The sequence below is a fragment of the Oryx dammah genome, unplaced genomic scaffold, assembly GCF_014754425.2.
Source record: "Oryx dammah isolate SB20612 unplaced genomic scaffold, SCBI_Odam_1.1 HiC_scaffold_11, whole genome shotgun sequence".
NCBI lineage: Eukaryota > Metazoa > Chordata > Mammalia > Artiodactyla > Bovidae > Oryx > Oryx dammah.
The window spans coordinates 33,112,861-33,138,880 of record NW_024070195.1 but is presented as its reverse complement, the minus strand read 5'-3'; the positions used below and the strand labels follow the sequence as shown (position 1 = coordinate 33,138,880).

At 55.2% G+C, this 26,020-nt stretch overlaps 2 protein-coding genes and 1 long non-coding RNA gene across 3 annotated transcripts; 2 read left to right on the top strand and 1 right to left on the bottom strand.

The window, feature by feature from the left end:
* The first annotated feature begins 916 nt into the window (after positions 1-916).
* Positions 917-1,745, top strand: MYMX (myomixer, myoblast fusion factor). Its single transcript, XM_040249644.1, has 2 exons — positions 917-994; positions 1,433-1,745. Exon 2 carries the CDS (start codon positions 1,491-1,493, stop codon positions 1,743-1,745), a length of 255 nt encoding a protein of 84 aa, XP_040105578.1. The 5' UTR covers positions 917-994; positions 1,433-1,490.
* Positions 1,746-6,110: 4,365 nt separating this feature from the next.
* Positions 6,111-15,819, top strand: SLC29A1 (solute carrier family 29 member 1 (Augustine blood group)). Its single transcript, XM_040249610.1, has 14 exons — positions 6,111-6,211; positions 8,431-8,540; positions 9,745-9,827; positions 11,687-11,768; positions 11,883-12,085; positions 12,191-12,330; positions 12,555-12,689; positions 12,782-12,879; positions 13,018-13,096; positions 13,520-13,617; positions 13,843-13,951; positions 14,203-14,288; positions 14,671-14,870; positions 15,187-15,819. Exons 3-14 carry the CDS (start codon positions 9,799-9,801, stop codon positions 15,296-15,298), a joined length of 1,371 nt encoding a protein of 456 aa, XP_040105544.1. The 5' UTR covers positions 6,111-6,211; positions 8,431-8,540; positions 9,745-9,798; the 3' UTR covers positions 15,299-15,819.
* Positions 15,820-21,014: 5,195 nt separating this feature from the next.
* Positions 21,015-25,553, bottom strand: LOC120870102. Its single transcript, XR_005722726.1, has 3 exons — positions 25,251-25,553; positions 22,367-22,446; positions 21,015-22,218 (listed from the first exon to the last, which is right to left on the bottom strand). It is a non-coding gene; the product is annotated as an uncharacterized LOC120870102 (long non-coding RNA).
* Between the last annotated feature and the right edge of the window lie 467 nt (positions 25,554-26,020).

Below are 26,020 nucleotides of genomic sequence, written 5' to 3'. Positions count from 1 at the left end.
TGGCCATTATCTCATCTGAGTCCATCAAGGCAGAAATTATATCAATTTTAGGAAGTAGAAGAATGAGGTATTTATCTTATGTACTATTTAAAAAATTTTTAATTTTATATTGGAGTATAGTTGATTAAAAATATTGTGTTAGTTTTGGTTGTACAGCAAAGTGTATACCTGAATATATATATATATGTATACATATACAAAAAAATTCTTTTTCAATTTGTTTCCCATTTAGGTTATTATGGAGCATTGAGCAGAGTTTCCTGTGCTATACAGCGGGTGGTTGTTGGCTATCTATTTCAAATATAGCAGTGTGCACATGTCAGTAGGAGGTATTTAAAAACAAAATAAAAACAAATCTGGACCATCTCTACCTGGCTATCTCATGGAACTCCATTTAATCTTCCAGAGAAAAATGTGGAGAGGGTCCTGACATGGGTATGCCTCTTCCCATCCCTGAGTGGGAGTACCACCTAGCTGTGTCCAGTTATGATATGGACTCTGACCCCACTTCTCCACTCCCCAGGAGACAGCCCACAATGCCTGCTCCCATCCTATTCTCTGTCTGGGCCACTCTGAGCATGCCTGGTGTGTGGGTTTGCAGCCTTACTGCTTCTGAGGTTTGGGTCAGTGGGTCTCATACGTTGTCCCATTCCAGTTACTCCTCCCAATTATTGAGGTAACAGATGAGGTGCCTGGAACCTAGAAGAATCAGTGTGCCTCAGATCACACCATTAGAAAGTGCAGTCTGGGTTTAGACTCTGAGGTCTGCATCCGGTAGGACAAATTACTGCATCTCTTCCTCCAGCCCAGCTGCCCCCTCCCTTCACCTATCAAATACCAGAACACAGCTGTCTCTCCCTTGCTCCCCCAACCCAGGCAAGCTGTTCTGGGTGGGGCTGAGCTGGGTGGGGCAGCTCTGTGTAGTGTTTAGTGAGGATGTGGCCCCTACAGGCAAATTCAGCCGGACATTGATGCTGAGCAGCAGTTCTGACTGGTGAGAGCTGCTGCCCATGGGTGCGGGTGGGGAACTGGGAGGGTAGGAAGTATCAGGTCTGGTTGGATTGAGGTCCCTGAAAAGAGAACTTAGAATTGTCTAGGGAAGAACTCCTGCTGGGTTGAGGGAGAGGGGTTAGGGAATGCCAGGTGACTGAGGGTGTGCGAAGGAGCGGGTGACTGATGGAAGGGAGGATTCCAGGGACAGTAGGAGCGCCAGAGGCTGGGAATGGTGAGCTGGAGGTCCCAGAGCGGGCTTCTCTCTTGCCTTGACTCCATCTCCATCCGTGCTGTGATGAGAATCCTCCGGCCCCAGCCACCCTTTCCAGAGGAAGGGCTTCCAGAAAGCTAAAATGACCCATGAACTGAGATCTGGGGGCTGGTGGGTGTAAACTGAAGCAGGAGTCTACTCCTGCCCACCTCCTTGTGTCTTTGCCAGGTGAGAAGGGAGCAGAAAGGAGAGCCTGGAGTCTAGATCACCTTGCAAGTCACCAGCCATGCCCGCTCCTCTGCTCCCGCTGCTGCTCCGCACGCTGCTGGCCCGTCTGCTGCTGCCCGCTGCCCGCCTGGCCCGCCAGCACCTCCTGCCCCTGCTGCGCCGGCTGGCCCGCCGCCTGGGCTCCCGGGATTTGCAAGAGGCTTTGCTGGGCTGTCTGTTGTTCGTCCTCAGTCAGAGACACCCGCCGGACGCTGGGGAGGCTTCCAGAGTGGCCCGCCTGGAGAGGAGGGAGAGGCTAGCCTCCCAAAAATGAGGCCATGAATCCTGGTAGCAGCCGTGCCCCCTGAAATGCTTTATTTCGGAGTAAGACAGTCCTGGCCCCATCACTGACTGCAGCCTGCCCAGTGGGCAGAAGACGTGGTGGGGGACTGAGCATGAGAGGGGTCCAGCTAGGACATGCCCCCCATCTCCCAGCAGAAAGGACTGGAAGGATGCTCTGCTTCTAGAAAACACATCACCGTCCCTCCCTCTCTGCATTCTTCCCAAGACCTTTCCTAATCACTTCTGGCCTCTGGTGGGAGGGGAACTGACACTCCTCCACCACCCCCACCCCCAGGCAAATGGAGACAGGAGGTCCAATGAGGGGCAATGCTTAACCCTGGGACAATGGACAATTCGGCTAATCCAGACTGTTTCTGGTTTGAGATTTCCCAACTATTAAGAACTTGGTTCCCTACTAGAGAGTTAGTCCTGCCCCCAAAGCCCAGTATGCAATAGGAGCTCAATAAATATTTGTTGCCTTTAATTCTTAGGATGCCTTTGCAGTCCTGTCACACTCCTGCAGTGCAGGACAGTCGAAACTGTCCAGAGGAGACAGGTGGGGGAACACCGCAAGCTTTCCTTTTGCTACCTCTGTTATTGTCCCTCTCAGTCCCAATGCCGTGGAAGCTGTTTCTCTAACTTGACTGTCTCACACTGGGAGTCAGCAGTCTTGGGTCTTGCTGGCAGCTCAAGGTAAGGAGGTTAAAGTCCTCCAGCGAGTGTGGATACTCTTCTCAGCTAGTGGTGTGGGCAGAGGGAGATTTGTTTTTGGAGGGACACTGTGGGCAGCCTCCCCATCCGGAGAAGCAGCCTAGAGATGCATACCCTGAGGGGTACTCTGCCCAGGATGGGGTCTAGGGGGCACAGGGTAGGTGGGGTGTAATCTGAGGAATTCACCTCTTCATTTCTCCTCTCCAGTGGGAGGACCCTCGGGGATCTCAAACAAGAGTTGTCAGAGGCATTTTGCAAACCTGCCTGCAGATAATTTGCTTACTATTTTCCTGCAACACTCCCCCCTCCTACCCGCCTCCACCCTGCCCTGGGCTCCCAGTTCAAGGCGGTAAAGTGAGGACAAGCCCCTTTCAGGACCCTCACCCTGTCTGCCCACCCCGTTAGAAGACTGGTCTAGGGGGAAGCCTCCAGATCAGAGCTGTGGGCCCCCAAGCCGGCCCCGCGGGGCTTTCTGCCAGACCCCGCCTCCCCACACCCGGACACCATCTGCTTCCTCCAGGGGTCATCAAAGCCAGTGCACGTGCTCGCAACCCTTCTCCCCACTCCCGCCGCCCACTCAGAAAGGTGGCCTGGGGGAGGGGCGGGATGAAGGGGATTCGAACCCCTGGTCCCTTCCAAGGCCCCGGGCGCCTTATTTATTCAGCCCGCTCCAGGCTTCTCCTCCCGCTGGCCTCCCAGAGTTCCTCTCTTGGGAGTCTGCGACCGTGCGCGGGGCGGACGCCTGGGTAGTACGCTGCAGCCCCTTCCCCGCCGGGTGGCACAGACAGGTAAGACCCTGAGCGGTCTGCAGTTTCCGTCCACGGCGACGACACCAGTCCCGCAGGGAGTAGGCCTAACGGGAACCAGGGGTCAACTGGCCCGGGAACTTCCGTCCCCGCTCCCCAAAAGCGGAGGCCCCCTGGGAAGTCCCAGCAGGTGCGCGAGGCAGCAGAGGCTGGCAGCGGCGAGGGGGCGAGGCAGTGGTGAGGAGCGGGGCCTGCTATTTCCCCGGTGGGCGGAGCGGGGCGGGGCGGAGAACAGAGTGGGCAGGGCTATCGTGGGGTGGTGGAAATCAACGGAGTTTGCATCTGCGGTTTTTGGCGGAGGTCATTTCCCCGGACTTTGGAGGCCGTGGTGAGATGACTGCCCTCCCCTAATCACTTGCAGATGTACCCAAGGTCAGAGACCTCGGAGCAAAGGATGAGGCAGATGTGTGAGACATGAAGCTGGAAAACCAAGTCCAGTCTTCTTGAACCCTGACCCCCTTACACACCCAATAAGGAAGGTGAGGGACTTGAGGTATCTGACTGAGAGGGCTGGATTCTGTCTTCATCTTAGCTGATATTTTGTTCGTCGTGGATTTTTGTTTCTTGCATTCACTTTGATTTTTTTAAAAAATATTGTATTAAAACATAATTTATCCAGATTCTGGAATATTTGGGCTCCCCCTTAAATACTGCACCTCAGGCAAGTTGCCTCTTTGGCCTCTGTCTGGCCCCAGCCCTGCCACGAGGCCATGGAGATAGAGTCACAAACACAACTGAGAACATACAGTCATGAGACACGTTGGTGACAAACTGCAGAGCCAAGCAAACACACAGCAAACCCAGATGGAGGCAGGGCTAGGAAAAGATAGGACTATGTGTGAGGTGATGAGGCACCCTTGGGGCCTGGAAGTGGGAGGAGGGAGTCACAGGTCACAGCCTCACAGAGGTGGGGGATCGGGTTGGGGTGGGTGTGCAGCTGGATCAGCGCTTCACACCCTACTCCTGTACCCAGGACCTGAGGGAGCCAAAAGATTGGGCAGCGAATGACAAGCACTGGCCTGGTGGGCACAGGCCACTGTGAGTTGGGCTCCGAGGCTGTCCAGCAGAGGGCCCTGGCCCTCAGCAACTGTCCCTGCGTAGAGAGGCGATGCTGGAGGGGTGTGGGTGCTGGCTGGGGGCCCAGGCAAGGAGAATGCCAGACAGGCTTCTGTCCAGCAATAACAGCCCTGCCTGTTGCCATCTACTAGCAGGCTAGGCTTCAGCGGGGGTGGGGAAGGGAACCAGCCTTACCCTGTCTGGTCTGGGACCCTCACCACTTCCTCCCAATCTCTTTCCGCTTACAGCCCCCTTTGCACACAACTGCAGCCACTGGCCACCAGTCTGGCCATGCATGCCGGATCCATTTGGCCACTAAAGCCTGCCACCCCCACAGGCTCAGAGACGGGAAATGAGGATGCGGAGAGAGACAGGGGCCAAGAAAAGGGGAGAGGAGGACCCAGAGAGGTAGAGAGAGGCTGGACAAACACAGGGTAGGAATGGGGTGGGGGTGACCCAGACATGAAGCTGCCCTCAAGCTGTGGGGCAGTGCCTAGAAAAACACCACTCATACCCCTCTTCCTGCCCTCTGCTGGTTAAGGCCAGGGATGATTGAGTGTCATGTCTCTGTGGGTCCCTGAGCCAGTAGGCTGGCAACAGCTCTTCTGAGTACCTTGGGGTGAAGCCACTGATCAGTCCTAAGAAGAAAAATTACCCTTTGCCCAGTCTGTAACTGGAGAGAGGGTGTGACTCTCCCTTATCCCTGTGATGTTAGTACTGCTAATTGTTAATTAGTGTCTGTGACTTTCTCCAGGGTAAAGGCCTCTTGGGTAATTGGGTTAAGGGAGTGGGACTGGACTGGATTTTCTGTCCTCAGTGTCTCTCTAGCCTTTGGATTGTCCTTCTGTATTGAGGGCTGCTGCAGGGGCAGTGATTCCCCTGTTCCCCCAAATTTACTGACCAACCAAAAAGGAGGGAATCCTTCCTCCTTCCTTGCAGGTACGAGAAGGACCAATCATCCCTCAGCGTGCCCATCCCCTTTTTCTCAGATTGGGAGGATGTGGGGCTCAGCAAGTCTTCCCTCCCTGAGTATCTGGATTACGGGATTCACTCAGGATGTAAGACTTTTCCTGTTCCCAGCAGTGCCATAGCTTTTCCAAAGTTCTGGATTTAGAAAGGGTGAATCATGAGAGGGCTACAGTAAGGGCTGCCACCTCCCCACCCCCCACCCCCCGCCAACATTCTCCTCCACCCCCTACACACATTCTCTCTCTAAATCACAGTTGTGGGTGAGCGGATCTGTAAGTGTTAGAGGTGGGAAAACCCTGGTCACACATCATACTGATTCGGTCAGAGGGATGCCCCGGCATGGGGGCTGAGAGGATAGTTCCAAACGAAGAAAGTGGCACTGAAAAGGGAAGAGGGCGCTGGGAAGGAAAAAGGAGCGGCGTGAGAGCGGTGTATGTAGGAGGCAGCCTCGCGAGCCATAATGGAACGTCTGAGACTGTGTCTGGACCGGGCGGTGGTGGGGGTGGGGGGCTCCGGATCTGCCTCAGCAGGTTTGTCGCTGAGAGAGTCCCGAGACGGCCGAGTAGGAGTTTGTGTAACCCCAGCGAGGAGACCAGGGATACATTCAGCCCTACGTGCTCCGTGATGGGGCAGCGTTTGGCGGGGCAGGGCCCCCAGAGGTCCAGTCTACAGAAATAGTACAAAGTTTGGGCCAGGCAGGTACGGGGTCTCGGGTCTGGGGGTCCCTCGTAGGTCCGGGCTGGCGTGCGGGGGGCGGGGCGGGGGCGGGGCGGCGGCGAGCGCCGGGGAGCGGACGTGGGCGGGGGCGCGCCGGGGCGGGGCGAGCGGAGGGCGGGTTTGAATGTGCTCGGGCGGGCGCGGGAAGCTGCCCTGGTGAGCGCGCGGACCTCCACGCGGGAGGACTCTTTCCCAGCAGGTGCTGCCCGGGGGGTGGGAGGGGATCGGGAAACCGGCGGGAAGCGGGGGTCGCCGGGGCCGAATGCGCGCCGCTTTTGCCTGCTGACACGCGGGCAGGGAGGCTGGGCCTGGCAGCTGCGCCGCCGGGACTGGGGGATGCAGGGTGGGGCCCCCGTGCGGAGCCGCGCGGCACGTGGCGCGCCGGGGGCCGGGCGTAGGGTTACTGTGCGGGGACCTGGACCCCAGCAGGCAGGGACGACCTGGCTACCGGGCCTGAAACTGCCTGTCGCCGAGCTGACCTCCCCAAGCGGCGGGCGAGTTGAAGGTTAATCTCGATCAATCTCGTCGTTGGTACCGGGGAGGGGCCGCACCGTTAACTGCGCCGGGTGCGGGGAATGGCCAGGAGAGCACGCGGAATAGAGGTGGAGGTGCTGCCTCTTTAACACCCGGCCTCCTATTGGCCGAACCCGTGTACCTGGCCTCCCTCCCTTCCTGGGCGCGTCCTCGTTTATTCCCAGAGAGAACACCTTTGCTTCACTTAAAAGGACATCCCAGATTTTCTTCCCAGGGGAGAGCTGTGGCGGATGAAGGCTGCTTCCACCCCTGCCCCTCACCCCTGTTGGGGCCACTCCTTTGCCCGTTCCTCTCGGTCACGGTCACCTCCAGATCCTCTTGCCTTGTCTTCCTGTCTGTGTGAGCTCTCTTTGCCAGGATGTGTGTGTAATGGGGTGGGGGAGCGCCTTACACCCGACACAAGTCAGACTGGACATGACCTGACCCCCACCTTACTTTTTAGCCCTTAGTTGGAGTAGAGTTACTCCACCTCCCAGTATATGAGGCTGGCTGGGAAGCTGCCTTTAAACCTCCCTCCCCTCTCCGGAAGGAGCCTAGAGTAAACTTCACATTGAGTTTTGAATTCCAACTCACTCCACTGCTCTGTTGCCTTAGGCAAATGATTCAACCATTCTGAACTTGAGCTGTCCTCATCTGTTCAATGGAGACAATCTATACGAGTTTATGGTGGTTGTGAAGGCAGCCAAGGGCCAGAGAGGGTATCTGCAGGTGGTGGCTGCCCCATATGGGATCCATGGAAGTGGTGAATTTGATGCTACCACAGAGATGTCTCTAGAAGCTGGCGCCGGTGAGAGGTGTTGGGGGCCAGGGGGCCGGGGAGGTGCCCAGTTTGGTGGCTGCTATCAGGGCCCCATCTGGGCAGGCCAGGGCATGGCTGGAGGGAAACCAGATGTTCTGAACTGGTATCAAATCCCTGATTGGGCCAAGGCAGACAAAAGCCAAAGGGGTGACTGATCTTCAGGATGTGGGCAGGAGGAGTGGGCTGCCCCTGGAGTTGAGTTGTGCTCAGGGCTGGGGTTGGGGACAGCAGAGAGCAGGGGTGTAGCTGATGGGGCGTAAGGGTGGGGCTGGGGACAGTGAAGAGGAGGGCCAGAGGGCAGAAAGGAATACTCCTCAGTCTAAAAAAGATTTTCCTGAGAAAGAGGAGATACTCTTGTCTGCCACCCCAGCCTCCACCTGTGTTGAAACTGTACCTGCTCTTTACTGCCTGGAATCTTGCCTGTGGGTAGGGAACAGGGTTGGCTGAAGTAAGAAGCTGGGGGTTTCCCTCCTTCTACCTAATAGAAAACATGAGTCTCTCACCTCCTCTGCCCACCTCCCAGAGTAGAGCCCTCTCACCACCACCCCCATCCTTCTAGAAAATGTGAAAACTGTTGTTCACCACTCTCCCAAGTGCCTAGAACATTGCCTGGCTGGCATGCAGGGGTCCTAGGGAAACATTTATGGAAAGGAAGGGAGAGTGAAAGAAGCCCTCTGGCTCCTTCTGGGGTGTCTGGGTCTGCCTCTCCCTTCCCTGTGCTATCATTGTCCAGGTGTCATGAGGGGAGGAGGGGAGGAAGGCCTTCGCAGAGGCTGGAGTTGACGCAGGGAGGGGTGGAGAGGAATTTTGGGAGGAGCAGAAAGGCCTGTCCAGGTCCTTTCTCAGAGTCCCGAGGGCTGTCCATCTCAGGCTGGGGCCTGGAGTACTGGCTGCACCTGGGAGTTGACCCACCCCCTCAGCTCCCCTGCTGAGACTGCTGGTGGGAGATAAGGGCTGGGTTTTATCTCCCTGGCTGTGTTAGTTCAGAAGGCTTCTCAGAATGGAGGTGTTGCGTCCCCCGGCGGGACCTGGGGGGTTCTCTCCTGATACGCCTGCTGCCGCAATTTTCACTCTGGACCCTTATTCAGGAGCCCGTGGACAAGACCTGCCGCCTACCTCTGAGCTAGGACCACCTCCCACAGACCGCCCGGGCCCCCTCTGCTCCGACCCTTCTGCTGGCAAGTCTGGGCATCCGGTGAGTGCTGGCCCAGGTGGGCGAGGGTGCTGATCCAGTTGGGCGAGGAAGCTGGTCCTCACCCAGAACAGCAGAGCTGGCTCCAGAGCTTGCACCAGAGCTGGCACGTGGGGGACAGGCCCGCCCACCCCTGCCTGACTTTCCATGCCATCCAAGGGAAAGCTGGTTCTTCTCCTAGTGCCAGGGAGCCACACTCCCCCCGCCCCCCACCCCCCACCCCTCCTGAGCAGGGAGCAGGGAAGGGGTACGAAGTGGGGAGGCTGGGGATTGGACAGGCCTGCGTTCCTATCCCTCCATCTTGCCTCCAACTTTGCCTTCAGAAAGGGGAAGAAGCCAGGGGCCTGGGAATGAGTCAGAGAGGAACCCAGCGGCAGGGAGGAGGGGGGAGATGGGATGTCCCCAGGGTTCAAGGAAGTGGCTGTGTCCCCATGCGCATCCTAAAGTGTTTTTCTGGAAAATGGGCCAGGAACCAGGAAACCTCTGGGCATTGGCTGGAAAGGATGGTTAAGGTGCCACCCACAGAGAGGCTGGCATCTGGGGTGCCTGCAGAGGGGGACAGGCTCTCCAGAGCCTGCCCTAGCCATGAGCCCAAGGGCTCCTCGGGAGAGCAGAGAGATCAGACAGAGAGCCCCAGGGAGGGAGGCTGCCCTGGGAGGGAGGCAGGCCGGCCTCTCTGGCTGGCCTGGTCATCACGCCTGAGGCTGCTGCTGCTGCAGCAGATCTGTTTGTTTTACGTCCTCCCGCCCTCCCTCTTCCCCCTTATCTCTTTTCTGTTTCCCTCCTCTTTCCCCACTTCCATCCTTGTCACTGTCCCTGACCCCTCTCATCCTCGCATGACCCCCCTCATGCCTTTGCCTGTTTTTTTCCCTCCCTCTCTGCCATACTTCCTCCTCCTCCTTGCCTGCTCTCCACCCGCCCCTGATTCCCTGCTCACAGACAGCCTTGGCTGCTGGATAAAAATAGCGGAGGCAGTGGCCAGGCCAGGCCGGGAGCCAGGTAGCGTCTGAGCAGGCAGTGGGGCTCAGCAGGACCGGCCCAAGGGGGTCAAAAGGAGCAGCCTTGAGAGGCAGGGCCAGGAGCGGGGCCTTCGGGACCCTACAGCTTGCTGTGTCTGCCCGGCCCTCTTCACCCACCCACCAAGAGTCTGAAGAGGCCTGTAGGGAAGCAGGGCCACAACAGGGCCTCACACTGCTTCTGCCCCCAGCAAGCACCGGAGGGAGGAAGCTGTCAGCCAGGCATAACCAAGAACGCCATCACCATGACAACCAGTCACCAGCCTCAGGACAGGTACCAGGGAGGGAGAACTGGGGTGCCGATCTAGGGGAGTGGGAACGGGTCTCCAGGGGGGCTGGGTGCTGTATCCTTTGGAATTTGGGATTGCCACTGATGATGAGCCTTCCAGCCAGGTAGCTACCAGTCATGTTTGCATCAGAGGGCCCTGCTTGTCGTGGCTGGGTGCTGAGAGCGGTGTCTCCCAGGAGGCCCAGTGCGGTGGTGGCGGCCCCTCCCTGGCCTGTCGGAGTTCCCAGTGTTGCTCTTCGGCAGCTTCCGGCTCCTTGGGCCAGCACCGTAGGGAGACATTTGGCAGCACCCCTCATTCCCAGGCTGGCCAGCCGACAGCGTTGGCCTCGGCCTCAGATGACTTTGGCCCGCCCTGGTCCTCGCTCTGACCTCCCTCTCACTTCCCCACCTCCGGAGCCTAGGACTTCCCTCCAGTTAGACCCATAGCTGTGGCCATGCCTGTGTGTTCTGGGGGAAGAGACCGTAGCTGGTTTCAAGTTCTTCCAGGAGTCTAGACCCCAAGAAAGTTGATAAAGCCATGCCTGGTGCCCAAAATATCTTTCCAGTGCAGTCCCACAGCCCCATCCCCTGCTCATCCCGGCCCTCTGTGCTGAAGGTCACTCTGGCGGTGGGATCTTAGGCACTTAGCTTTATCTCTCTGGGACAGCCTCCCACTTGTGAAGCAGAGGTGAGGTTTACTTGGATGGGAGGGAATTGAAGGAGACATAGTAAGTACAGGCCCTAGAGGTTGTTTGGTTGCATCCTTCCTGGTGTCCTTCGTTCCCAGGCTGCCTGCCCCCCAACCCTAGCACCCCATTCTGGTGGCAGCCCTCTGTGAACCCCTCTGCCTCTCCAGTGGCCCCACACTGGGTCCCTATTCTGTAGGACCTTGGCTGGGAGTTGCTCCCTTCATTTGGGCCTCTGAATCCACGCCTTACCTCTCTTCCTCAGGGTAGGGACTATAGGAGGGAGATGGGAGGGGGCTGCAGTTGTCAGGACTCAGACCTGCCCACCTGGGACGCCCACCCAGGCCCCCGCCCTGTGGGGCCAGGCCCTGCTCAGTTTCCTCATTGCCCTGGGCTTGTCCCTGCCAGCTCTGTGAAGACCGCAGATGTGGACAGTGGGGAAAGTATGGCAGACACATTTGGGGACCACAGGGCTGCCTGGGAGAAGCTGTCCCATCCCAGACAGGCCCCACGGTGTAGGGCTTGGGGCAAGTGAGTGTCCTGACCCAGGCTGGGAGGCTCTTATTTACACTCTGGAGCCCGGATGACGTCTCGTGGCCCATCCCTCCTGGCCTCCTATGTGGTGTAGCCTACAAAGCTGGTTCTGTGTAAGCCAGGAAAAAACAGCTCCCTCACTTCTCAGCTGTCCCAAGACACCCGCATCCCTGTCCTCCTAGATCCAGAATGGTCTGGGAGTTTCCTGACCTCAGATTCCTCTTTGGAAAGCCGCACAGCCCTGCCCAAACAGTGTAATCACTTCCAGCCTGCCCAGCGGGGGTAGAAGACTTGTGTTTTGCTTTCTCACTCACCCACCCACCCCCCCAGCCTTTAGCAAGATTTCCAAAACCACCTGCGGATGTGTGGGTCACATCGGTTCCCAAGCCTGCAGGGTCCCCCGAGTCTTTGGGACTGAGACCCAAGGTCCTTCTGGCCATGCCCTTCGGTCCTATGTCCCTGGTCCCCCTCCGCCTCGGGACTCATCTGTGCCCTTTCCCCCATCCCAGGCCACCTCCTCCTCTGCATGTTCTGCGCCCTGGGACAGCTGGAGAGATGGAAGGGGGTGGCGCTGCCCCAGGTTTGATTTAGGAAGGAAGGTGGGATGGTGGGTCACCTGGCCCCACTTTCCTCTCCCATCCCCAGGTACAAAGCCGTCTGGCTTATCTTCTTCGTACTGGGTCTGGGGACGCTGCTGCCCTGGAATTTCTTCATGACGGCCACTAAGGTGAGATGTGGGAATGGGCTCCCAGGGACTCATCCACTGGGCATTTAGGGCCTGGATACGTGCTTGCAGGCACAGGGCGAAAGGTGCCAACACTCCTCTCTGCAACCCTCACAGTATTTCACAAACCGCCTGGACATGTCCCAGAATATGTCCTTGGCCCCTGCTGAAGTAAGCAAGGACATCCAGGCCTCGGCCAGCCCCCTGGCACCCTTGCCAGAGCGGACCCATCTCAGCACCATCTTTAACAACGTCATGACCTTATGTGCCATGGTGCCCCTGCTGATCTTCACCTGCCTCAACTCCTTCCTGCATCAGAGGTGAGCCCCCAGGCCCCCACCCTGCCCCCCTCGCTGCCTCCTGCCCTCCCTGGGCTGGCCCCCTGGCTTCACCACCCGTCTCTGCCACCGCCTCCTCTTTGACAGGATCCCTCAGTCTGTGCGGATCCTGGGCAGCCTGATGGCCATCCTGTTGGTGTTCCTGATCACTGCCGTCCTGGTGAAGGTGCCCCTACATGCGCTGTCCTTCTTTGTCATCACCATGGTCAAGATCATGCTCATTAACTGTAAGCCGGGCTGGGTGCGGACCTGGGCGGAAGTCCCACGGCTGGTCAGAGAGGAATCTTTTCCTCCCTCTGGGTGGTGAAGATTCAAGAGCCTGAGCAGGGCTGGGAGTTGGAAGGAAAGGGCTGCTCAGCGTCAGGACTTACTGGGAGTCAAGCAGGAATTGCCAAGGCCCCACGACCCACCCGGCTCCCCTCTCCCTTCTGCTGTCCACCCTGTTGCACAGCTTTCGGCGCCATCCTGCAGGGCAGCCTGTTTGGCCTGGCCGGCCTCCTGCCCGCCAGCTACACAGCTCCCATCATGAGTGGCCAGGGCCTGGCAGGCTTCTTCGCCTCCGTGGCCATGATCTGCGCCATCGCCAGTAAGTCCTGCCATCTGTCTGCCTGTCACCCTGGTGGTTGCGGGGAGGAGGGGACAGGGCCGGCCTCTGATCGCTGACACCCTCCGCCCCAGGTGGCTCCGAGCTGTCGGAAAGTGCCTTCGGCTATTTTATCACAGCCTGTGGAGTTATCATTTTGACCATCATCTGTTATCTGGGCCTGCCACGGCTGGTGAGCACTTGAACCCCAGGTTTGGAGTTCTTGGCGGGGAGAGAGGGGGTCCAGGGCTCCAGACCAAGGGGACGAAATCTGTGGGAGGGAGAAGCTCTGGAGATTCTGCTTCTGAATCCACCTTCCTTCCCTTGATAGGAATTCTACCGCTATTACCGGCAGCTCAAGCTCGAAGGGCCCGGGGAGCAGGAGACCAAGCTGGACCTCATTAGTAAAGGTCCGAAGAACCCGAGGAAGCTGGGGTGGAGGATGGCTGCTCAGCAGGGGGGCAGCATGAGCTGGGGGCAAGAATGAGCTTCCTGTAGTGATGCCACAGGGTGGGGGGTAACGCCAGTAAACAAGGGCTGGGCTAGAGAAGCTGGGGGAGACGCTGGGTGGCCTTGAATGCAACTGGGAAGCAATTATGGATTTGGGGGCAGGGCGTGACCTGACCTGAGACTCCTGGGAGAGGTCAGGACCCAGAGGACTTGGGGAGTAGGGGTTGGAGGCCATCTGGGCTAAGCCTTGGGTGGGGCTGTGCACTGGTTTAAGGGGGTGTCCACCCCCAGCTGACCCCAAGCCCTTTTGGGGATTGTGTCATTTCCTGTTGCTCTGTTCCTCCCACAACTTGAAGACCCTCTCACCACCTGTCACTCTCCAGGAGAGGAATCAAAACCAGGCCAAGAGGAGACCGGATTCTCGGCCCCCAGCTCTCAGCCCAACAAGGAAAGCCACTCTGTCCGCACTATCCTCAAAAGTGTATGTGGGGCTGGGGTATCCTGCCTTCTACCCCTCCCTTTCTTCCCTTTTTTTCTGATCCTTTCCCACCCCATGCCCCTCCCCTCCCTTTCTGACTGGAGACTGGCCACTTTCCTGGATTTTCCTGCATGTATGCGTGCACGCATGTGTCTGTATTGGGGAATCTTGGTTCTTTAATGATGCACAGCCACCAGGAAGACACAGACCAGGGTCCCTTTCCTCCAGATCTTGGTCCCGGCTTTCTCCGTCTGCTTCGTCTTCACCATCACCATTGGGATATTTCCTGCCGTGACAGCTGAGGTTGAGTCCAGCATTGCGGGCACCAGCGCCTGGAGTGAGGAAACCACGGGTTCCCAGGATGGGGAAGGACAGGGGCTTAAGAGCAGGGCTAGGAGCCTGGGCGAGGGGAGCCTGAGCTGTTGCCTCCGCAGCCAGGCTCTGCTGGCCCACTCACCCTTCCCCGGCCTGGAAGCACCTTCTCCGTTTCACAGCTGGGAAACCCAAGTCCCAGTGAGAGTCAGGGTTGCTAGATCCTACCTTTCTTGGACCCACTAACCCTCTCCTAATCTACTCTTTGTCTTCCAGAGGCCTACTTCATTCCCGTGTCCTGTTTCTTGACTTTCAATGTCTTTGACTGGCTGGGCCGGAGCCTCACAGCCATCACCATGTGGGTAAGTGAAGGAGGGTCACCAAGCCCCTGTGAGATGGGAGAGTCCAGACTGAGACACCCAGGGAGGGGACCAAGAAAGTACGGTGGAAAGGGGACCGTGCTTTTTTTAAAAAACTGAGACATAATCTATGTATAGTAAGGTGTACAAGTTGTAGATGTACAGTTTAATGACTACACACACATAAATATACACACACCCCTGATGATCACCACCCAGGTCACGCTGTAGCACATGGCCAGAAGGTCTATCTGCCATGGCCAGTCCTGATCAGTAGCCTACAAGGGTAACTAGGCTTGGAGGTTTCAATTCAGATCCTGAGGGCCTCCGAATGGAGCCCCGGGGGCTGGCCCAGCCTGACCGTGGCATGGCCTGGTCCCCGCAGCCTGGGAAGGACAGCTACTGGCTCCCGAGCCTGGTGCTGGCCCGGCTGGCCTTCGTGCCCCTGCTGCTGCTGTGTAACGTCCAGCCCCGCCGCAACCTGCCTGTGATCTTTGAGCACGACGCCTGGTTCATCATCTTCATGGCTGCCTTCGCCTTCTCCAACGGCTACCTTGCCAGTCTCTGCATGTGCTTCGGGCCCAAGTGAGTGGGGAGTATGGTGGCCTCAGGCGGGGCCTAGTGCTCCAGCTGGGGACCCTCAGCAGAGGGAGAGTGAGCGGAGGGAGACTCCTGATCACGGAGCTCAGGGTTTCCAGGCTGAGAGGAGCCCACTGGCCGTCGGGGCCCAGGCAGTGGGAGGGGAGGAGGGGCTCCCAGGGAAAGGTAGAGACAGCCTCAGTACACACCCCCTCACCAAGAGGGAGAGTAAGACAAGTGGGTCAGCAGAATGAGATGCTCTGGGTGGGGCAGGGGGCTGGGTCAGGGACGTCCTAAGGTCGGCTCACCCTCCCTCCTTTAGGAAGGTGAAGCCGGCTGAGGCGGAGACAGCTGGAGCCATCATGGCCTTCTTTCTGTCTCTGGGCCTGGCCCTGGGGGCCGTCTTCTCCTTCCTGTTCCGGGCAATCGTGTGACCGCAGATGGACAGCAAGATGGCACCAGCTGCCTGCTCCTGCCTTCCCCTCTGGGGGTGGGCAGGGGTCCTCTGGAGGTTTTCCTGTCTAGCCATCTTCTGCTTGCTCATGGCCTGTGCTAGGCCCGGCATCCAGGCCCCGAGGAGAGAGCCTCTGTGGATGAACATGAGGACACTGTGGGCTGGAGGGTCAGAGTCAAGGGAGGGGACGCAGCCTCTGCTCATGCGGACCCCCCACTCTTGGCTCTGACCAATACCTGCCCGGGCAGGGGTTCCTAGGCTCAGAGAGAGTTGGGTGTCTTTTCCGTCTGCCTGTACCAAGGGTGGCTGGGGGCCAGGACTGCTTGTTCTGAAGTCTGATCTGGGATTTCTGCAGCCCCCTTCTCCCCATGTGCCTCTTCCCCCCACCTCTCCATGTTCCTACCCATCATGAACACTGTACATTTGCCATTTTACTGCCTTTTTTTATACTCAAACCAGGTGCCTTCAAAGGCTGGTTAAATAAACTTTTTTTTTTTTTCCTCTGTGGCTCCCTGTGTCCTCCAGCCATGGCTTCACGCCCTGGAGAGGCTAGAGGAATGGCAGCCTGAGTCTGGGGGGATGAGCATGACCCAGATGGGCCTTGGCCAGCACTGGGCCTGGGTCCAAGGCATTAGGGATGGGGTGGATCCTCTTTAGTCTCAGAGGCACTACAGTGCCTCCTACTGGGGCCACAGAAGAGAGACAGGCCTGGAGCCAGGACACCCAGACTGTTGGCTGAGATGGAGAAAGGCTATTTCCTTTTGCCATTTCATTCCTCCTTTTGGAGGCCTGGGGGTGGAGACAGTGTGCCATCTTTCTTTTGTCTTGAGTAGCCCCCTCCACTCTGTCCTCACCCCACAGCCTGGGGAGGGAGCTCTCTAAAAGCAGCCAGCTCCACCTCCCCACCCCCACCCCACCAGCAGGAAGAGGCTGTAGCCGGAGGGTTCTGCCTGCCTGGCACCAGGCCCTGACACTGAAGTCAAGGCAGACTTCTTGGCGAACAAGGGGCCTGTGTGTCCTCAGTGAAGCTGGGCCCCTTTCTCCTCCCAGACTCTGGCCTAGGGAGGTGTGCAGTGGCTCAGGAACGTGAGAGGACTCAGTGGAGGGGCCCATACCACTGGAGTGCCCCTTCTCAGAAAGAGCTCTTCCTGATAGGAAGTGAAACCAGAGCTCTGGCTGTCGAGCTGACACTGACCACCCGCCCCCCACCACCGCTCCCCCATGCCCATGGCACTTGTGTCAGGGCTTCATTTCTAACAGTTTAATTGAAGGCTTCAGGCTTAAAAATGTTGGCACATTTTTAAGGGTCTTTGATTAGCTCTGAAGTCCTAACAGGACAGTTAAGTATTATCATATGGGGAACTGGAGTCCACAGATATACCCCAGGGTACACGTCAAACCAGGACACATAATCTGAGGCTAATGGGAAACAAATTGTTCCTTTCATATCAGTTTCAAAAGCAAGGGGTGCCCTGAGTCTTCGCTCATCCCTGCAGAGCCCTTTGGTCACGAGGCTGAGAGAAAACCGCACCCTTTCTCTGCTCCCTCTCGACAGACCCCTGGTACTCACACCGGACAGTCCTGCTGGGCTCCCTCCTCAGGACCACAGCCCTTCAGGGACCCTGTGCTTCTTCCCTGGGCCCCTTCCTGCCTCTCGCCTGCCCTCTCAGTACTCCAGCAGGTCTACTGCAGCCCATCACACACACGGCTGCAGCATAATCTGAAAAGAACACTGAGTCACAGGCTGGTCTCTCCTGGAGCACGCCAGGCATTTCCTGATCTTCCTCCACCACCAGCAGCCGCCAGTTTCCACAGTTCCTTCCCCCTCTGCGCCTTTTGTCACTGTGGCTTATGCTCTTATCTTACTCCAGCTACCAGTCATGCTTTTCAGGTTCAGGTCCACGTCTTACGTTTTCCCTCTAAGCTCCTAGGGATACTCGGAAATGTTCGCTTCCTTGCCTCTGCTTGTTCACCCTCAGTCTGCAGGCCAGACTCCAGCTGTGTGGTAGGACTCAGTTCAACTCCAGCAGTGACTTGAAGGACAAACATTTTAGATTACAGTCACATCTTTCTGCACTTTGAAAAAAAATTTTATGTATTGATCTGGCTGTGCTTGATCATGTGAGATCTAGTTCCCTGACCAGGGATTGAACTCAGGCCCCCTGCATTGGGAATGTGGAGTCAGCCACTGGAAGTCCCCTGAGTGAAACTGATGTTTGAAGATTAGTAGAATATCTTTTCCAAAACTTTTTCTAATGCAATTATCAAAAAAATGTGAATCTCACTCATTTTACTCAAGACCTCACTGTTCTCACCTGAGAGCAGGGTGGTTAGAAAGCTCGGGGGGGGGGGGGGGGCGGGGTTAGAAGAGCTCCCGGCCCAACTGCAGTGGCGGTTTCTGACCACAAGAGGGCGCTCTGCAGGCAATACTGCCTGCGGGAGGCAGGCCTCGGGGGCCTCACCTTTCCTCCGCACTTTGCTTCCTGTAAGGTGGGCAAAGGCTGGGCTTGTGCCGGTCATCTTCCGTGTGACATTTCTGCCCCAAGCAGTGGTCTGTGCAGAGGCTGCTGTACTCCCTGAGGTGGCCACCACAGCCCCACAGAAACTTCCTTCTTTAATTTTATTTGATGAATTGTTGGGGCTTCAAACCTTTGAAAAGTTAAAGAGCCCCAGCAAAATTAGCCATCATCCTTAAAAACAGAAGTGAACCATCAGGTATAACTGATGAATTGGAATATACCTGTTTGCAGTCTTTGGAGTGAAAAGGGGAAGAGTAGGGTGAGGGGTAGTATGATGGAGGCAGGTGCTTGACAGGCAACCCCCCATTACTGGGAAATTTATTCTCAGGATGTAAAACTCTTGATAGTGAATCAAAATGGATGTGAGCAGAGAAGTACAGAGTCACCTTAAAGAGAGCCGGGTTCTGGCCGGCAGGTCCTGCCTGAAACCCAAGTCTTGACACACGGGAAGAGTGGCAGTCTGAAGGAGGGACGCCAGGCTTGCAGGGAGGCCCGTCTGGTTTCTGGGGCAAGCCAGTAGAGAGGGTGAAGGTGTGCAGAACCCACGTTTCCCCACAACCCACCAGGAGCCTGTGTCCCCAGTGGGTTCCTCTCGCTCGTCTCCAGCTGACCCGGCTTCCTGCGTGGGTGCCCTCGGGAGAGTGTGCTCATCAGAGCCCCACAGCCTTGGCGGTCCGGGTGGTCCCTGCCAGTGAGCCCGCCGGCGTTCTGGCTGCAGACAGCAGGGCAAATGCTAAATGAGTCAGCAGAACCACACAAAATCAGGGGCTTCTGCTCAGGACAGCTACCCGCTCCCAGGACCTTTGTACGGGTTGGGGACGTGCTTCAGATTCAGAGACGAGGACTCCATCTTGGGCCTGCCAAGTACTGTCACCCATCCTCTGTGGCCCAGATTGTTGTTATTTAAACGGGGTGATGTGTATGAACTTGCTAAGGGAATTAAACGAGTCTGCGGGAGAGCCTGGGTGCGGGAGATGCGAGCCCTAGAGATACAGGTGCAAGAGTCATTAGGACGACCTCTGCCTGGTGGGCTCCCTGCCCCCGTCTAAATGACCTGCGCCTCATCCCACCACGCTGTTCGGGCCCCTCCCCTGCATCTTCAGCCCCGGAAAGCCTCGAGAACCAGACCTCATTTCCTTACCCCCAGCCAAGTGCGAACGAGCACTCGAGTCCCTGCCTCGCGCGCGACAGCCGAGAACCGCCAGGCAGGGACGCGAAAGAGGGCAGCCCGCGTCCTTCTCAGCCCCGCCCCGCGGCGGGGGCTGGGGGAGCGACGTCACCGTGCTGCGCGCGCCCCCTCGCGGGAGCGCGGCCTGCATCTGCGCAGCCCTTCTTCGCATCCGGCCCCTGCCAGTTGTAGGGGGAGGCGGGGGCGGCAGACTTTACTACCCCTTAAGTCCAGGTGACCTTGAGCCAAGCGCTTTCCATCTCACAGTCGTTCATCTGTAAAGCAGGGGTAATAATATTTGCCTAGCCTACCTCTCCCGGTTGTGAAACTCCACGGAGTTAATGAATAACGCTCATCTGCGGCTGCTTGTACATATATTGACTCCTGCGAACGTCTAATAATCCTAAGGAGGGCTGACGATGGCCAATGCCTGTTTTCGTCCATAAAACCGAGGCTGGAAAGGTTAACGGATGGGAAAACATTTTGTAAACTTCAAAGCACCAGGTAAGTTTAAGTCTCTGTTTCTCTATCTCTGTGTATCTCAGCCCTCATCACACACACACACGTTTCTAGGTAGTGAAGGGCGTGGGAAAAGGTCCAGAGCCTCACGTGACAGGGTGGTACCATCACCTGCCTCCCTGCCTCCAGAACATTGCAGAGAGGCATCTTCTGACTTCCCAGGGATTCTAAGCCTCCTAGGACCCCGAATTCCCATGGCATCCTTCCTGCGAGAAACCAGCAAGGCCCTTCCTGATGTGTAGCCTCAGCCCCTCCTGTTAGTGAGTTCCTCACCCCCCTACCACGGCCCTGCCCATCTCTTACCTGGTGCAGGTGGACCAGGCAAGCCTTGAGTCCTGTGAATGACCCAGAAATCCAGGCAGTTGAGACCTTCGCATTGAGCGGTGCCTTGCGCCTGGGGCAGGACAGGTGTCAGGCAGCACAGTTAAGCAGGTCAGGGTTGTTTGCGGTGTCACCTGCCCCCTGCACCTTTCCCTGACTGTAACCTGCTCTGAGCTGAGCCGGTTTGGGGTTATGTTTTCCCTTCTTAGTCAGAGCGGACCCAGAACACTGACCAATGCCCAGGACAAAAAGAGCTGCCTGGTGGGTGTAATGGCAGGAGGAGGACAGACACTCTGGGGCCGGGCTGACCACAGCGGGTAAGCAGGACTCAGCCACACCCCCCAGGCCACACATAACTATGCCTTCACAGAGTCCAGACATTGATATTGAATATTAAAGAGAAAGTTACCAAAGATGTGCCCCATTTACAATTCCTGAATGGCTTAGACCACAGTTTCTAGCTTACGCACCCCACTCTCCTGAGATATTTCATTCTTGCTCCTGACTTCAGCCATCGCCTCCTGAACATCTCACTTTGATGCCCCACAACCCTGAAATAGACTTCTAGACCCCTCCAACCCAGAGTGGTCCTCCTCCCCTCAGCCCCCATTTCTTTTTCTTTTTAAAATTTATTTCAATTGGAGGCTATTTACTTTACAATATTGTGGTGGTTTTTGCCATACATTCACATGAATCAGCCATGGGTGTACATGTGTTCCCCATCCTGACCTTCCCTCCCATCTCCCTCCCCATCCCCATTTCTTTTTTTGATATTTTTTATTTTATGCATTTACTTAGCTGCACCAGGTCTTCATTGCAGCATGCGGGATTGTCTCGATGCAGCAAGCAGGATCTTTAGCTGCAGCATGTAGGATCTTTCTAGTTGTGGCATGCAGGATCTAGTTCCCCAACCAGGGATAGAACCTGGGCCCTGCATTGGAAGCACAAAGTGCCTCAGCCCCCACTTCTCTCACCCTACCTCAGAAAAGGCATGCACCCTGCCTCTGCCCCACCCCTGTGTGAGCTCCCCACCTTCAGCCTCTCCCTTCTCCAAGCTATGTCCTAAGGAGTCTCCAAGTGGGTGTTTTGTTTGTTTGGAACAACACAATTAACTGGCTTGATTTAGTAGGTTTAACGTATTTAGACTTATCCAACAGCTAGGTGATAGATACTTTTTCTTAAGCACACGTGCAGGGTTTATCAATATTAATCACATCCTAGATTACAAAGGAAGTCTTAAATACAAAAGTTCAGCACCATACACACCATTGTATATTGTTGACATAAATGAAAAGATAATATAAAACTGACCATTTTAAGCACTTTTAAATGGATCAACAAAGTACCATAAGGGTAATCAAAATCCTTTAAACTGAGTTTAAAATACTATATATTGAAATTTGTGGGATATAGCTAAAATAGTACTTGAGAAGAAACTTATAGTCTTAAATACTTCTGTCTGAAAAGGGGAAAGGCTGAAATTTAATATGCTAAGTATTGAAATTAAGAAAATAGAAAAAGAACAACAGACTCGTCCCCCCAAAAATAGAAGTCATGAGAAAAAGTTTAGCAGAAATTTAAAAAATAAAAGAATAAAGTAAAAAAAATTAAAGAATTAAACAGAAAAATTATGTAAATAAAATAGATAAGTCCCTGGTGAAACTATTATAAAAAAGGAAAAGACACAAAAAACAATTGTAGGTGTGAAAAAGGATACATACTTGAGACAGACAGAGATTTAAAAATTAGTCAAGGAAATAGAATGCCATAATCTTTAAAGCTTTCAAGAAATATCTGGAAAAATTATTAAATAAAATTCACTCAAGGAGTAAGTAGTAGAAAACTTGAATGCACTTATATCATGAAAAAAAAAGTTTCTAATTAAAATGTTTTCTTTAAAAAAATTTTAATGTTATTTATTATTTCTTTATTTGGCTGCACCAGGTCTTAGTTGCGGCACAGCACGTGGGGATCTAGTTCCCTGAACAGTGATCGAACCCAGGGCCTCCTTCATTGGGAGCATAGAGTCTCAGCCACTGGACCATCAGGGAAGCCCCTAAAATGTTTTCATATACAAAACAACAGAAACAGCAGGAAGTTTTATAGATGGGTTCTACAAAACTTAAAATAGATAATTTCAGTGTAACATTAGTAAGTCTATTAAGGAATTTAAAATATCGATAAAGGAAATTTTAAAAACAATATTTTCAATAGATGCCAAAAAAAAATCTGATACTTATTCAGTTTAAGATGTATCACAAGTGGGGAGCAGAGACAGTAAATATGCTCAATGATGAAGGGTTCCTTTTCTGATCAGAAAGGAGACAGGGATGTCCAGGACCACTCTTTTCACACATCATTTTTCTGCAGGTCCTAGCTGGTGCAGTGTAACAAGAAATAAGACACACAAGGGTTAGAAAGGCAAAAACCAAAATATCATTGTTTTCAGATAATAGCTAGGGTTGTACTAGAAAACAACAAAATACTGACAGACAAATTAAGAATTACTAACATAGCTTACCAAGTTGTGGGATCGATACACAACAATCCCTTTTCAGACTCTCCGGGAAACGGAAAATGAACACAAATTTCCGTGTGCCACTGCATCAAAAAATAACATAATAATCAATTGAGCAAACGCTGTGCAAGATATATCCCAGCAGAACATGGAAACTGAGGCAAAGAGATGGAACACTGGTTGGCCCTGCAGACTTGCTCAACTGTCCCAACATATCTTAGTGTCAGATCCATTGGCCCAGGAGGATGTCAGGCTCAGGAATTCAGAGATGTAAACTTGGTGAAACCAGGAAAACCAAAACTGATAGAGCATGCCTGGCAGGCTCTGAACTTGGGGGGCTGCCTGTTCTGGCGGTTAAGGGTCCAGAGCTATGTGCATGCTGAGTCGCTTCAGTCGTGTCTGACTCTGTGTGACCCTATGGACTGCAGCCTGCCAGGCTCCTCCGTCCATGGGATTCTCCAGGCAAGAATACTGGAGTGGGTTGTCTGTGTCCTTCTCCAGGGGATCTTCCTGACCCAGGGATCAAACTCACCTCTATTACATCTCCGTCCTTATACAGTCTCTGATGTCCTGATGCCCTCAGTTGTTTGATTTATCCATTGCCCTGTATCTAAACTCCCCTCAGTGGTCCCCTGACCCCCATGAACGACCATCTGCATTTCCTAACTAGAAGTCCCAGAATGAGCAGCAGCAGGAAGCCTCTACTCAGGCTGAATCTGTGCGCCCTGCAAGACCCTACTTTGCTTTAGCTAGACAGGGGGTCTGCAGCACTTTTCTGCAAAAGGTGAGAGGGTATTTAGACTTTGCAAGCTATATGGTTTCCATCTCAACTATCAGTTCCCTCATTGCAGTGTGAAACAAACAGAAGCCCACGTGTAAACAGAGAAGCAAAGCTGTGTTTCAGTAAAATTTTATGCACACAAATTCAAATTTCATCTACTTTAAAAAATATTTATTTTACTTGGTTTCACCAGGTCTTAGGTGCAGCATGTGGGATCTTTTAGCTGTGGCATGTGAGATCTAGTTCCCTGACCATCAGTGGAACCCAGGCCCCCTGCTTTGGGAGTGCAGAGTCTTAGCCACTGGACCACCAAGAAAGTCCTCACATATTTTTCACATGCCAAAATACTATCTTTCCTTTGATTTTTTTCAACCATTAAACAACATAAAAACCATTCTTGTTCACAGGCCATACAAAAGCAAGTGATAAGATCACTGGCTGAGGGCCACAATTTGTCAGTCCTTGCTTCATCTGGTGGCCCTCCAGGCAGCAGAAGGTGAGGCTGGGTCTTTGAGGCCTGGTTGGAAATAAAGGGTATCTTGGGAATATCAAGGATTGCAAATGCTGCTGAGAATAGACTTCTGGGGATCCGGGGTGGGGATGGGGTCAAGTCATCTTTAACAGCTTTCAGTGGCTTCTCTGACCCTAAGTGAAGGTCAGAACTACTTAGCATGGCATTGTGACCCTATGTGACCTGACTCCTGCCTGCCAGGCCACTTTCAGTGACCCCTGCCTCCCCAGGCTTCCTTGGTGGCTCAGATGGTAAAGCGTCTGCCTGCAATGCCGGAGACCGGGTTCGATCCCTGGGTTGGGAAGATCCCCTGGAAAAGGAAATGGCAACCCACTCCAGTATTCTTGCCTAGAAAATTCCATGGACGGAGGAGCCTGGTGGGCTACAGTCCATGAAGTAGCAACGAGTGGGACACGACTGAACGACTTCACTTTCTTTCACTTTTACTTTGCCTCCCTTGAGGGTTTCTGGTCCCCCTGTCAGGCCTGTGCCTTCCCCATGCTTTCCCTTTGCTGGGGGTAGACCTGTGCCGGCCACCTTCCCCAGGATGAGCTGGGAGACTCTGAGGTTTCTCCCCCGTTTCTAGCTGCTCTGATTCACAACTGGTCTGCTGCAGCGCCCCCCAGGGGGCTGAGGGCTTCTTGTCTTGTTTCCACATCGCGTGGTAAGGCAAGGCTTACAAGTGGGGCTTAGTGAGTGTCGGTGAGCTGGAGAGGTCATCCTGGGAGGTTTCCAGAAGAGAAATCAGAATTTCTGCGCTGGTGCTGAGACTTGAGATTTTCCCATTAGGAACACTCTGAGGAATTTTTGGTCCCGACACTGGTCCACGGGAGTGATTCTTGTTCTGCTTCCTCCTTGAGTCTGGGAAGGGAAACAGCATCCGCACTACTGGGCTTCTGCAGCAGGGGACACGGGAGTTAGTGGAGCAAAGGCTCTGAGCTGATCCACCCAGGGGTACTCACTAAAGCCTTCCTCTCCCACTTTCTAGGTATGCAGACTCACTCCCACCCCTTCACAGGACTGTGAAATACTGTGAATGCTCTTGTGAACCAGGGAGCAGGTGTTTAACTAACCCCTTCTATGCATAGGAAGGGCAGGTGCACTGGTAGGGGTGATGCTCCTGGTTTGAGGTTTCCATCAGGAACAGAGCAGCCGGGGGCCCCTCCTAGCAGCAGCGCCCACGCCCCTTCCCACCCACACTCACTGACTTCTCCCAGCCACAGGCTTCTCCCAGACCATAATGAAGAGAAGTAGAAGTCTATGGAGAGATGAAATTGAGGTAGTGGGGGCGGAGCTGTTGAGGTCTGGAGTGTGGGCCAAGGAGAAGGGAAGGAAGGGTCCTTTGTTCCCTGGAACTCAACACATGAACAAAGAAAATGTGAAAGGAGGAGACTGGGCACCGGGGCTGCTGAGGGAGGTCCGCGGGTGGGTGGTGTGGGAACCTCTCCCCAGGATGCCAGGGACCGACAAAGCAGGCCACGAAGGGAGTTGCTGGACATCCACAAGGTCACAGCGTAGGGAGGGGCCATTCTCTCCCGGAGAGTATCTGCAGGAGGCTTCAGAAATAAGGCCTTGGAAAAGTAAGGCCAGCTCACCAGCTGGAGAGCACGCAAACGGGGCAGAGACAGCAGAGGAGGGCGTCCCTCTGGCACTCCCTAGGCAGGCCCATGGCCTTGAGGCTCCGGCGCCACAGCCGAAGGGCAACGACTAGCTTCTGGCACCTGGAGCGGGCCACACTCTGACCAGCGTCCTCATGCTGCCGCCAAGAACTCCTGCCACCCTGCAGGAGTCCTGGGAGACCCGACTCTTCCCAGATCTAGGCAGCTGCAGGAGGAGGGAAGAGGGTGGGGGAAAAAAAAAAAGAAAAAGGAAGCCAGATTGAGAAACAACTCGATATGCAAGTCTCTGCGCTCCCTCACCTGTGGGCGGCTGGGGCTGGGGGGGGTGGGAGCGGTCCGTCGGGTAAGCGACCGCATCCCCAGTGTCTGCTCTCTGAAGGCGGCACCCTCAGAGCCGCCCCACCGGCCGGTGTGCTGTGTGATCGATGGGGGGAGAAGTGGGGTCATCCCCGCTCCACCCCACCCGGACGCAGTGCCCGGCTAGCTGGGTCTGGCAGGTAGGGTAATAGGTCCCCTCTGCAGTTTCCTGGAGGAAATGTAATGAAGGTATAGCCCACTTGGCCCCCAGGATCCCAGCAGTGCGATTGAGGGGCGGAGCCACCGCGGAGGCACAGCCCAGGCCGCAGAGGGCGGAGCGGGGCCTCGAGGGAAGGGGCGGGGCGGGGCCTCCCTGGCCGGTCTGGAAGCTGCTGGAAGTGTCGCAGCGCCGCCGCCCTGGATCCTTCCGCCGCGTGTGCAGGCAAAGA

Excerpts from the sequence above, each read along its gene's own strand:
- MYMX (XM_040249644.1), top strand. The coding sequence starts at position 1,491 with ATGCCCGCTCCTCTGCTCCCGCTGCTGCTCCGCACGCTGCTGGCCCGT.
- SLC29A1 (XM_040249610.1), top strand. The coding sequence starts at position 9,799 with ATGACAACCAGTCACCAGCCTCAGGACAG. Across the intron at positions 11,769-11,882 it reads TCTTCATGACGGCCACTAAG|TATTTCACAAACCGCCTGGA; the intron begins GTGAGATGTGGG and ends CAACCCTCACAG. Across the intron at positions 12,086-12,190 it reads AACTCCTTCCTGCATCAGAG|GATCCCTCAGTCTGTGCGGA; the intron begins GTGAGCCCCCAG and ends CCTCTTTGACAG.